The sequence below is a fragment of the Malurus melanocephalus genome, unplaced genomic scaffold, assembly GCF_030028575.1.
Source record: "Malurus melanocephalus ecotype Western Australia unplaced genomic scaffold, MMel_1.1 scaffold_62, whole genome shotgun sequence".
Lineage (NCBI taxonomy): Eukaryota > Metazoa > Chordata > Aves > Passeriformes > Maluridae > Malurus > Malurus melanocephalus.
Window position 1 is genome coordinate 1583939 of NW_026623294.1, and position 13145 is coordinate 1597083.

General features: G+C 35.3%; 1 protein-coding gene across 8 annotated transcripts in view; it reads left to right on the forward strand.

Moving 5' to 3' along the window:
• The window catches only part of VPS13B (vacuolar protein sorting 13 homolog B), a 423643-nt gene that overhangs the window by 131326 nt on the left and 279172 nt on the right, over positions 1-13145 (forward strand). For all 8 annotated transcript variants that reach the window (XM_057366267.1, XM_057366269.1, XM_057366268.1 and 5 more), the window contains exons 18-19: positions 3132-3266; positions 4087-4260. In XM_057366267.1, the coding sequence (XP_057222250.1) occupies positions 3132-3266; positions 4087-4260 (309 nt within the window). The remainder of the gene's footprint in view (positions 1-3131; positions 3267-4086; positions 4261-13145) is intronic.

Here is a 13145-nt window from a genome sequence, read left to right on the forward strand (position 1 = left end):
CCAAAAAATTTTCAGAGGCTGAAGAAAATGGGCTCCTGTATTAAACCAATTCATTAGAAATGGTTCACTAAAGTCTCTAAACTTYCTGTGACTTGAACAAGCTTTGTGACTTGGCGAGGGGAATCACCTTATGTTTAGGTGATTTTTGTCTTTGCAATGAAAGTCTGGTTGGACATTCTMAGCTTGTTATTGTATTCTCTGTATTGGATTTCAGTAATTAATAAATAGGTTTTTTGAATATCTATCAGTCCAGTGCTGTGAAACCCGACTTGAATTTTTTTCTGGCAACTTCTTGATTACTGTGCTGTGGTCATCAGTGTTGAAGCTGAAAGCAGGTTGCCATTTGACATGAAAGCAACATAGAAAAGGAAGGGCATGAGTATGCTATGTTTTCCTAATACTTTCTATTTTCTTTTCAAATAGCTGAATACAATGGATGAAGTGTTTAGCCTATCCCTGTAACAGAAAAAATAATAGGATAATACTACCACCAGTTACTTCTTCATATACATTGGAATATAACTATTAATTATATATGACCATGTCTTAAGGGTTTGTGGGTTTCTTTAAGGCCAAGCTGTTAAGCATTCCTGGCTTTTCATCATGATCCTTAACTGCTGCCTGGGTGAAAAGCTGTTCATTGGCTTGTTTGAGCAACGCTTTCCTGACTGTCATGAATATGATGACTGGTCAGTTAACAGGCCTAATCCAACCATGTTTTCATGAAGGTTATAGAAACTAAGTATCTTTGATAATGTTGTCATATGTTGCTGAAATTCAGTAAGTCCAGAAGTTACTTGGTGAGGGACTAGGAGTGAACAGAAAGAAATAGGGAAATAATAATAATAAATGATCACACTGTACTTTGTTCCTTTTTTTCAGATAGGATACTAAGCTAAAATGTAAGTTATGCATGTCAAGTAATATGGAAAGTTTTCGTCTCAATGCAAAGAAGTTGTCCAGAGTAATGCATCTAAAAGTGGACTCCAYTGTGGAAATTATTTAGTTTTAAAAGTAGTACTTAGTCTTCCATGGGGAAGAGAGAGAAGGGTATTGGACATCACACTGTGTTATTTAATTCTTAAAAGAGTTGCTGAAAAATGAAAACTGCAAGAAGCTACCAGTTTTAAGAGGGCTTAAAAGATGGGGGTCAAATTGTGACCTCAATTTGATATGCTTTAACTGTAATATTGGCTGCTTCTAACAGTATTTAATAATCTTTGTTTTGGAATCAGCAGAAGATGGAGAAAATATTTTTTTTCCTTTTTTTTTTTCTTACTTGAACACAATGGCCTATATTTGCACAAGTTTATAGAAAGTATGAGGAGGCAGAAATACCTACAGATACTCCAGTTTCTTTTGACAAATTARTGCATTGGGTCAGATACCATGCCTTAGAACAAAGGGGATTTTCAGCTTCAAAAGAGGCTTACCYTGAACAAAAATGGGAACGACAGTCTATTCTCAAGACAAACTTGTAGTTGGTCTTCTAGACTGAAAACTGATGGGGTGTTGGAGTGAAACACAGAAATGTGTTTCAGTGAACATTCTTTGAGCCTGAAGCCTTCCTGAGTCACAAATTAGGAAAAGTCTGAACATATCTTGAAGACAGGTTAAATTTTTATAAGAATGCTTACCTAGAGTGTGGAMCCTACTTTCAGATGGCAGTCTGCTCTACCAAGTGCTGTGTGTCCCTTTTATGCTCCTTCTTTCTTTCTATCTTTGAAAATACTTTTTAACTCCAAAATTATTTTAATGTCCTACCAGAAAAAAACTTGAATATATGTCAAGAAGATTGCTTGCTAAATGATTTTGGATGCACTACTAAATACTCTTCAATGTTTAGGAACTGGAATAGGCACAGTGAACTAAGCATAATTACCAAGTTTAATTGTAATCTTCTGTTTCCTATAAATTTTTTAAGGTTTTTTTTCCTTACTGGTTAATATATATTAAAGGTTGTTCTTTGGGTTAAGTCTTGGAGAGATTTTGTAAAAAACCTAATTAATTAATTCTGTAGATAATATAGTAATTTCCTTTAATGTGTGTAATAATCTTGAAATATGTATAAAATGCTTTTTTACCTGATATTCCATAATACTTTCCTTCTATAGTTATGGATTTTGGAACAAATTCTATGTTATATACACAAGGAAATGGTTCCATAATTATACTAATGTTTGCATAATTAACAAGCTGCTTGCCAGTTTTAACTGACAAATTCCAAGTCGCTTCTGCATGAGGGGAAAGAAGAACCATAAAAAATGGCAACTTCTGTTAGTTTTTCCTTTCATGCTTCTTACAGGTGTTGAAACTATTTATTTCTAATTTGCCAGTGAATTTATGTGTTTTTTTCTGATAGGCAGTGCTGTACGGAATTGGAGGGTTGGCTTCCTCCCCCTGTGCTCTGAGGCTGTTTTGGGGGGCTGCCCTCAAGCTCTGCCAGCATATCTGAGTCGTGGCTTGTAGGATCCCCTGGTGCTTCTGCCGCAGTTCTGGGCAGCTCTTCAGAAGTGGCTGCCAATAGCACTGACTTCTTCCAAGTGCTGCAGTAGTTTKCTGGTGCTCACAAATGGGGGCTGAGGAAAGACCACCAAAACTTATTTCCACTTGTGACCCAAGGCAAGATTTGAACTCCGGTTTCCGCTGAAAAATGGCAAGTGTGCCGTTGGCCTTCTGTACCGCTCAGCTGCGTGGACTTAATGCTTTACGCTGCTACTGAGTAAAATGTTGTTGTCTAAGTAAGAGCTGAAAACACTTAGTCATTTTGAGATCATGAAATTAAATGGTCGTAATAAAACTATGAAGGAGAATGGTTGACATGGCAGTTATAAAGTGAAAACAAAARTGTATCTATGTGTATATATATGCATATTTATTATTTCAATTTCTAAGTGGTCGTGTGTTTTCCTTCCAGTATCTGTGTGTATTTCRTGCAAAACTGTTTGTATTAAAAACCCCATATGCAGCTTTCTTTTGCTTTCATTTAAAAACTGTGAATCACAACAAAAATGCTGTAAGAATATCTAAGGTAGATAATTAAAATATAATTAAGTTTAAATGCCTTGGTGAAGGAATATAAAAATATTTAAATTCAACAGGCTAGTACATTTGCAGTTTTCTTTTATTAGGTGTGAAATCTAAGAATCCCCTGCCAACTCTTGAGGGCTCAATCCAGAATGTTGAATTGAAGTACTGCGGCACATCATTGGTCAAATGTGCCTCTGGGACCGTGGGATCAATAAAAATTTGTGCCAAAGCCCCAGGTATGTGCAGCTGGACCATGTAAAACTTTATTGCCTGTATAGGAGAATTGGCCTTGCTTTTTACAAGGGGAGTTACTGAAACAAGAATTTACTCATTGTTCCTATGAATCAGAGAGGGGTTTTTGTATTCTGTTTTGGGGTTTTTTTTGTTATTATTAAGTATGTAATGATGATCCAGTCTTGCCTCAGTATAGTCAATTTTTACACTGAATAAAAAAAAAATAGATTTATTTTTTCTGCTGAGACAAATATTAATCTAGAAACATTCAAGAAACAGGAAAAATATGGAACATTTTAATTTAGCTTTATTCTTAGTATAATTTTAATGTATCTTCTTGATTTTTTTAATGCCTCATTTTCCATTAATGCTACAAGTATGTATTTTGCTTGTGAAGTTTTTGAGGGCTCTGATGGTTCCTTTACTTCTTTAATAGAATTTTTCTAGAAGTGCATGTGGGAGCTTATCAATGTCTATGATGTCTTATGTATAAAAGCAGCTAATGTCAAGAACATTGAAAATTTGAGTGTCTTTCAGTTGAGTTCCTGGGGGTGTGTAAATAGATAATTTTATAAAATTGGGAAGAAAACTACTATTTTAAAGAATGTTGATACTTTATTTGAAATCCTCCTGGATTTCAAGGCATTTACAGGATAACACTAAGTAGGCTGTTTAGTAGTTTATATGACACTGCTCTATTTCCTCTTTTAGTTCTGTATTCACAATGTTAATTAATAGATGTTCTCTTTGGACTTTGAATGTTTGTCTTGAAAATCTATCTTGTTACACTAAATGCTGTAAGGAGTCTAATCTTTATCGTAGGTGATGGTGGAAAAGAGAAGCTGATTCCTTTAATTCAAGGCCCTTCTGACACCAGAGACTTACACAGCAGTAAATGGCTCAATGAGAGTAGAAAGCCAGAATCTCTCTTAGCTCCAGATTTGGTAGCCTTTACAATCCAAATTCCACAGTATATGGACTACTGCCATAATTCTGGTAAGTACAAAACTCTTGTTAAGCTAGTATCACATTACATTTTTCCTATCCAATGTGATTTTCAAAAGAGAGGCTTGATATAAAATGTGCCAAATGTCAAAGTATCTTTTACACACGCTGCACACATTATAACTTTAGCTCACTGTGAGACAAAGGAACTAAAAGCTGCATTTTGATGTATGTCTTCTTCAATAAGGAATGCTTCATTAACTTTGGTTGCCTTTTAAAATAATTATATGGAAACCTTTGTCAACTTTAGGAGGGGGAGGGAGGATAGGCAGGATCCATGTTGAAAATAATAGCTCTTTCTTCCTGGTACTGGGTTGGGCTTCTTACACAGAAGTTGACATACTGAGTTCTAAATGATACATATAAATTTGCAGCATAATTTCTTATTAAGAATTTGTTTATTATAAAATTTGTTAACAATAATTAAGGGGTCTTTAAAACACTACAGGGCACACACCTGACCTCATCACATTTGGTGTTCTGGTGGACTTAAGTGAGAAGTTTAATAATATGTGATTCTTACAGTTTCTGTGGCCTTTAAACAAAACATTGGTCTGTTTTAAGCAACACTGACAGTTTTGAAATGTGTCTAGTTTAAAATAACTCATACAGYTTGTGAAATACACATGGAACTGGGTTTTGCTGTCAGTGTGGTGCTTCTTTAAAACCATGTTTTCATGTTTTTCAAAGCATGTTCTATTGCCATGCTAGGCATGAATGAAATGGAGGAAAAAAAACTAATCCCAAAAGTACCTAGGTTAAGGAAAGCAAAAGAATTAGCTGACCCCAATATTACAAAACACAGAAGTAACTTGAACACTTCAAGTGTGCTTTTTTCTTTTATTATTTTCCTGTGCAATGATTCTTGACTGTCATAAATCTGAAAAGTAACAATGAATTTATTACTGTCATTGCAATTTTTATGTGCATATGTAAGCAACATTCGATTCTTATGCAGAGTAAATATTTGTAAACACTGTGTAYTCCAGCAGTTGTTAGGTTATTTTTTCAGTGATTGTACTTCTGTGTTTCTTGGAGAGCATCATGTTGGTAATGTTTACAGCAGTGTTTTTGTAACAATTATYTTCAGTTCCTGCTCCTTAAAACATTGCCAAACAGCAGTTCAAGATTCAATAATATCTGAATTACTCAGATCTATTTTTAAACAGAAGTTAAAATCTATTGCACCTGTTGTCTCCCTTAAATACTTTTTAAATTTTCATAACAACAGTATTTATTACTATGATTAATAGTTGCATTTCTTCCCATTTTTGAGGATTTTTTTGGTTTAATTTTCTGATTTCTGTCTTAGGCTATTAATTATATTTTAAAGGATATGTGGATAGTGTAGAATAGCTACTTTTGTTATGGGTTACAAGGATCACATACATTTTTGCTCATCAGTATTATGAATAGTCCATTTAGATGGTTGAGAGTCCTTGATGGGTTGGGACAGGAGGTGCCTGTGAGAATTAAGGCACTGACAAGTAATAGACCATTATCTGGGGTACCTGTTTTCTASATGAATGGGCATACATTCMTCTAGATTTGAGAGYTGAAAGTGTTCTGGACACTTCACCYACTGCCTCAGTGTCTCAGGACAATTGTAGTGATTCTGTGTACTCAATGGCAGTCACTAACCTGCATGTTCAGTCTCTAGYTCTGCACCTCTAGATCTGTAAGGTGGCACCTGCGAGGAGTGACAGGTGAGAGAAAAAAGCTGACTGATTTGCTGAATCTTTGGTCTTAGTCAACAGGAAGAATGGCATACTGCAAATKATTTTTTTAAAATATAAATTAAACCAAGAGTAATTAATGTTTCAGTTGTCTTGGGTTCTATRCAAAGGATCAGCAAAATAAAAGCATTTGCTTTCAAGGACTTGCTGAAGAAACTGGAGCAATTTAATACAGGAGATATGGCTATCATTTTCATTATGACTGTGAAAATTACATATASGGAAAACATGGAATTCTTTGAGAGCATAAAAATGCATTTGCTGCCAGTTGCAGTCACTTCTGGGAGTTCAAAAAGCTGTACTGGAAAATTTCACAGARAAAACTCATCCCTTGGGATTAAAAGGGTTTTTTAAAGGTGCGTTACTGGAGATAATTGTGCAGTATTGAATTGGGGCTGTTTGTGATATTTTTCCTAATAATGCTRTATATAATGCTCTGGAATAGGAATTTGGACTAATTAATTCATAAAATTGAATGAAAAGCAATTTGGTCAAAAATCAAAGCAGCTGTTTGGATATAAAATGCTAAGGAGGCTCTTGTGCAAATGGCATGAGCYTCTTGAATAAATCAGGGCATATTTGCCTGGGGAACAGGTAGGGAACTGTTCCTTCTCCTCTCCTTGTTTCATCAGCAACTGTGTACTGTCCTGTATCACTTGAATCATATAATCCAGGGTAATCAGGATGGTTATATAACTTCCTTTACTGCTTGTCTGTATGTGAACCCACAATGTTTGAGGATGTATTTACCATTTAAGGGAGAAAGCATTTGACATGAATGTCTTCCTTTTTGCTCTTTCACCTAAGCTGTTGAGAGAAAGAGGAAAAACAGTGTGGTTCTAGTAGTACTGTATAGTATACAGTATAGTAGTACTGTCGCATTGAGTATAGTAGTATACAGTATAGTAGTACTGTCGCATTGAGTACGACAATTGAAGGAGAAAGCTCTGTTTTCAAGAAGGGCAGCATTTCAAGCACGTGATGTGTAGCACGTGCAATGTATAACGGGTATAAAACAAGTGCATATAGTGATGATTGCCCTTCAGGAGTGTTTTACTGTTTGATGCATGAAGTGTCATTATCACAATGGAAAATGGGCCCACCTATGGCCCATAAAGGAAGTATTTAGGGACAAAGAATGTAAATTTGGTTTGGTTTAGTCCTTAAGTATGAGTCTGAATGCTGGTGATTTTACTTTTGGATGCTTCTGCCATATGAAAAATTGCCCCAGGTATCTCTATGTGTACTCATAAAAATCAGTAGATATACTCCTCAGTCTTTAAACTGCAGCATATAAAATAAATACAAGAAGGGAGATTATCCCATTACCCCAGGGCTTGGGAAGGTCTTCTTACCCTTTTTYTGACGTAACCCTGGCTTTATTAACCCTGGGAGCAACTGCAGGCSTTGTTTGTTTCACCTGGCCTTTGAGAGAAGAGGGAGATTGCAAAATGAGCGCTGGTGTTAGCGGTTAATTATGAGCAGCTGCTGAATAGATGAGGTGAGCTGATTGCGCTCTGCTTGGTTTGCCATATTGAATAATTGGGAGTGCGTGCACGGCCAGTGTAGGGACAGCTTTATTACATATAAATCAAGAGGAATGAAAATAARCAATACAATTATTAATGTTTTCTCTGAGATCAGCTTAAATAGTCAACAATGCAGCAGTGAAATAAGGGAGTAAACAAAAATACCTGTATTAATATCATGCTCATATGTGTTAAATTTATACACCCAGTGGAGCAAMGTAAGAGTGGGAAGGCTTCTCGAATTTGTCAAAGCTGCATAAAGGCTGAAGAGCAAACATTCAGCCTTTTAAAAGTTGGTATTTCTTGTTTAAGTGTTATGTTTCTCAAACTTCCAAAAGTTTTTGAATTCTTTTCCCTCTGTCAGTATTTTGATTTAGATAAGATCACTCCATTTACCCTCTTTCCATGCCAGAGGGAAAAAATAACTGAAGAAATARTATCTTCATGTGTGAAAAAATTGCCATAGAAGTTGTACCAGCAGTAACATAAACTTTTTTTCTTATTGTAAACCATCTGATTTTTATCTGTTAGAACTAATTAGAAAGGAGGTGAGAGATTATAGATATGTTTGGTTTTATGCATATACACCTCCATATGCCCCTAACTTCCCCTTTTTTGCAGTTAAAAAAGCATGTCATTGACATATTTTTTAATTTTGTTTTGACTGCTTGGACTAGGGACATTAGTCTGGATTTTCAAGCTGGAACAATTATATTTTTTAAGTTCTCATCTAATTTAAGTGATTCCTTGTGCTAGTAAGTAAATAAATTTTAAAAAYCCCAGTAAAAGAGAATTCATAGACTAATTTGAAGTCTTTTGGAAAGATTTAACACAATGAATGAATAAAAATGCTTAGTGTATTGGAGTAATTAAAGACAATTCACATTTGTGGTTTGGACATAAATGTGTAAAAATTATACCCATCTATCTTATTACATTTCCTCTTCTCTCCCTGARGATTTCACTATGTACTTTATCTGTAATTGTTGCCAGTTTTCTATCAAGTTCCCACTGGGCTTCTGGTGCAAAAAATCTTATCCTCTCGATGACAGAGCTTGCCTGAATGATTTCATGCTCTTAGCATTTTTGTTCACGGGAATTAGGGGGAGAATGTAACTGCAGCTGAACATAGCATCTATTTTTGTAATTTTGAAGTTTAGACTCTGTTATTGGAACTAAATGAAGAGATGCAGGTGTTCTCCAGTTCAAGTCCTTTGGGACTTTTTGATGGTAGATGCTTGAAAAGAAAATGCATGTGTTTCCAGAGTCAAACAGCAGCTGTGGACAAGGATTTATGTTTTTCTCAGAACTTTGGGATTTCAAAATGTTACATTTAATCACATGCACAGAAAGGAGAGCAAATGTTAAAGATGTTAMATATAAAACTAGGAGACTGATCTTTTTACCATACCAACTAGTTGTGGGAATAGAGGAACAAAGTGATCTTTAATCTTAATATGCACAATTTCAAAAGGATTATGATAGTTGCCAGGACTCTGGTCTTTTGAGAACTGTGCTCAGGCAGTGCACAGCATTTATATCTTCTTAATTGCTTTTAAAATCTGGTTTATTCTTATATYTTGGCTTGGAAAAACATGAATGTTAATAGTATGAGTTACTGAAAACACTGTRTTCATGTAGTCTTATTTTGGAAGACGGATTTAAATTCAGATAAGTATATGTTTTTAGAAGAAATTTTGTGGCAACATCCTGTAGTTTTCAAAATTCAACTGCCTGAACWGCAAGGCTAAATTTGGGAGTTTTCTTTCTGACAGAATTTGTGGGCAAAAGTATTTTGTGGTAATGCAATTTCCCCTCCACTTTTCTCTGGGGAGTTTGCAATTARTTGATTGTAGCAAACATCTTAACTTTAGCCACAATTCAGGGAAGGACAGCAGATGGTGGTACTGCTGAGCATTTCAGGAAGGGAAAATGGTGGGGGAAGAGCATGTTGGTAACAATGGTAAATGCCAAGTTACAAAGAAAGAGAAAGTAAAAGCCTCTTTTAACATTCACCAGTTCACGTGTGCTCCATCCTCTGCCATTACACTCAATATGTTGTGCACTACATCCGTGTTAAATATCAAATAYATTTCCAGACTTGAATCACTACTGCATCTACTGTCTTACAAAGATCCAGCACTTAGTATTAATTCTAAAAGAGAAGCAAACTTGTCCTCAGGTGCAGTGTGTTCCTCTGCTGGCTGCAGCTGTAGATTTCATGTCCATGGGAGTAGCAGCAGAGAGGAACAGACTATGCTATGCTAACTAGATTAAGACTGCTTCCAGTGAGTTGCATAAATCTGGCAATTGGCAGTAAGTTCTGGTTACAGAAAGGTAATTGCACAATGCAGAAATAAGACAGCTTGTTCAACTTTCCCTCAAGTAATTCTGCAAATCCTCTTGGGGGAAGAGGTGTTTTCATCTGTTTCAACTGTTGCGGTCAGCTTCTCTCAATATGCCATAAATCCTTCAGCAATACTTGTGTTCYAGAATTGTGGAATTGTAACTAAATAGGATTCTGAGATTTGTAAAATCTTATTTAAAAAATTATATTAAATAAAAAAGGAGAAAAACTGCACTGTGGTGTGAGTTGTTTGGAAGTTAGCCTCTGTARTTAAGTTCCCTGAAAATATTTATTGTTTTCTTTCAATCCTGACTGACTTTAGGATGTACTGTTCAGCTGCACTGTGGAAGTCAAGTAATATCTTTAGTCAGAGAGGCACTTTTGCTTTTCTCCAGGTTTTTTTTTTTTTCTTAATAGTATCACCTAACAGRTTGGTAATATGACAAAATAAGAAAAAAGCTTGCACAATAAAGATGGGGGCTCAACTCTGAATGCAGGAGCCTTAGCTGTTGCACAGCGTTGACTGAGGGAACTGGACAGCCCTTCATCTCATCTGTAAAAACTTATTGACTGACTTACTTTTTTTCTTTTAACTCTGGATAACAATGCTGTTAGGCAGGATAACTGCCTGTAGGTAATGTAGTTGATCTTGTACTTCTTGGGACAGGACTTTGAGTTTCAGTACTGGCAACTAAAGAACTGAGCCCTTGAATGGTGGGTAGTATGAGGTATGCAGGCTTTTAAGTACATAAAGGAARTATCTCCACCTTCTCTTTAAACAGYTCATAACCTAAAAAAATCTGTAAAAGTAACTAAAAAAAGTTGTTAAAAAGCCTTTCCTTTTTTTAAACTTTTAACTCATCAAATGTGTAGAAGTCAGGGAATGGCAGATATGAGAGTATTTCTGCTACCTTTATTTTGTGCATGTGTGTTCCATAGGATTTCTGTTCACTTTACAATCTGGCAGTATCAAAGTGTTCCATATGGCCACCAAAGTCATATTTAACACTTCTGTTATTGGAAAAAAATCTACATATGGATTCAAATGATAATTTCTGTTTTCATAACAGTAGAGGCTGATGTATCTGTGCTTCATTTATTTGTGAAAATACATTCACCTTTTCCACCTATGGCATCTGGAAAAGTGTTATTCAGCAAGGTGACTAGATACTTATTGTTGGTTTAGAGTGTTTTGAAAACGTGACAGGTATGGGCTCTCTGCAATTGCTGACACGTAGCTTTGGACATTGAAATCTGTTTTTAATTGCGAAAATATATGTTGGCCAGCATATTGGGATAGTTCCCTCCCACTTGAAAAAATGCCATGGGATCTTTAGCTTCCATTTGGACGCTTCCCAGACTTGGGCATAAGGGACTGTAACTGTTTATTTTCAAACAGTGTTTAAACTACTTCCAGGCTTTATAATTGAATTATATTGCTCTCACTGCCTCTTTAGTGATGTAAGTGATTCATATAAGATGGTTACTTTTTTTATAATGAATTACTTAATAGATATGACTGAAAATTAGTAGACTCCTGGTGGTAAATGCATTGTGACTACATCAACTTCWGGTTGTTTTTTTTTTTTTTAATTTTAGTAACAAGCAAATAACATCATAGCACATTTGATTAGAAACAACACTAAAGTAAATACATAATTTTAATGCAGAAATTATTATTAAATATATATATAAACAGTTGCTCCTAATGTAAATTTTTTTCAGTAATTTTCATGGTTCAGCTCTGTAGCAAGTTAAAAAAAAACTACACGTCATTCTCAAGATTCCAGTATTCTAGTTTAATACAAATGTACTAATAGTCTCATTTTTATGATTTAGGATGCACTCAGAGTGAATATTYAACCACATTGTCTCTTTCTACCCAAACATTTCTGTTCAGAAGTTCCCACAGAAATTCCTTCCTGTGATGGTACAAATAGCCGGTTGTGGTCAGCAATTAAAATTGGGCCATTACCAAGTGACTGAATAGTTAGTTTTATGTAGAAAACAATAGTCCACAGTCAGGATTAGATAAAGCAAATTAGAATTTTTTGGGTATTTTATTATTTTTAATTCAACTAGAAAACCTCCGCGATGACTCCCAAGCTAGGACAGACTCCTATCACTCACCAAACTGAAATGATTTTGAACAGACAGATGGTCTTTAAGGTGTACAACTTTGGAAATATTTAAATTAGTTCTGTTTTTCTCACGTGCTGTGAACTTCTAAATATCAATCTCTGTTTTTACCAGATATCTGCAAACCATATAAAAATTAGTACTGCAGGACCTATTCTTCACTTGTAACCTTTAGACTATTTAATCACTCCTGTGCTATATGAGCTGATTCATTTTACCTGTGCASTCAAATAGAACTAATATGTTCAAGATACATAATATGTACTTGTGTAAAGTGGCAGAAGTACTTAAAATTGATAAGAGGAAAACACTGTGTAACTTCAGTTCTAGTTAACAGCTAAAATTAGCTTACCCATATAATGTGAGCCTTTAATGTTGAGTATCTCTGTATAACAGATTTTAAGTACARCCACTTCAAACACCAATGCGGTATATTTGTGGTTGTCCTGACATTCTCAGGATCACGTGGAATGCTAAATCTRTCTGAGAAATGCAGTGATAGGATTAGAGTGGATATATAGTTTAATKAAATAGCTAAATATTTTTAATTCTTAATTTTAATCTGATTTTCACTCTTCAGTAGAGGAAAAGGCATTTTGAGAAGGAAAAGAAAACCCGTTTGTTTTCCAGAAGTAATGTCTTAAAGAGAAGATTTTAAGTGTTGCCCTGGTGCTGCAGCCAGTTCAGTTAAGACAAACATGTGCTGGAGCAAAGTAATTTGCTGACCTGACTCCTGAATTTCCATCCAAACACATTCCTGCTGCTAATTGTTAATACTGAGTTCCACTTGCAGCACAGCATATTAAAGCATGGTCTGGCTTTCCTAAGTGTATTCCTAATTTCTGATGTACTTTCAAGGTGAAGTAGYTGGATCTGGAAAGAAGTGATTTTTCCCACAGGAGATTTAGAAAACTGTGTATTTGCAGAATAGCAAATGATGTTGGGGTTCTACTTTCCCAATTTATGAGAACATTTCATGGTTATGCAATGAATGGGTCCTCTGACAACGTGAATGGAAGGGATGGGGAGTTCCAAACATTTCAGCTCTTGCAGTAAGAGTTTSCCTGCATCTACCAGCTCTTACACTTTTAGCCCATGTTCACCATCTGTCACTGTACAGCTTCT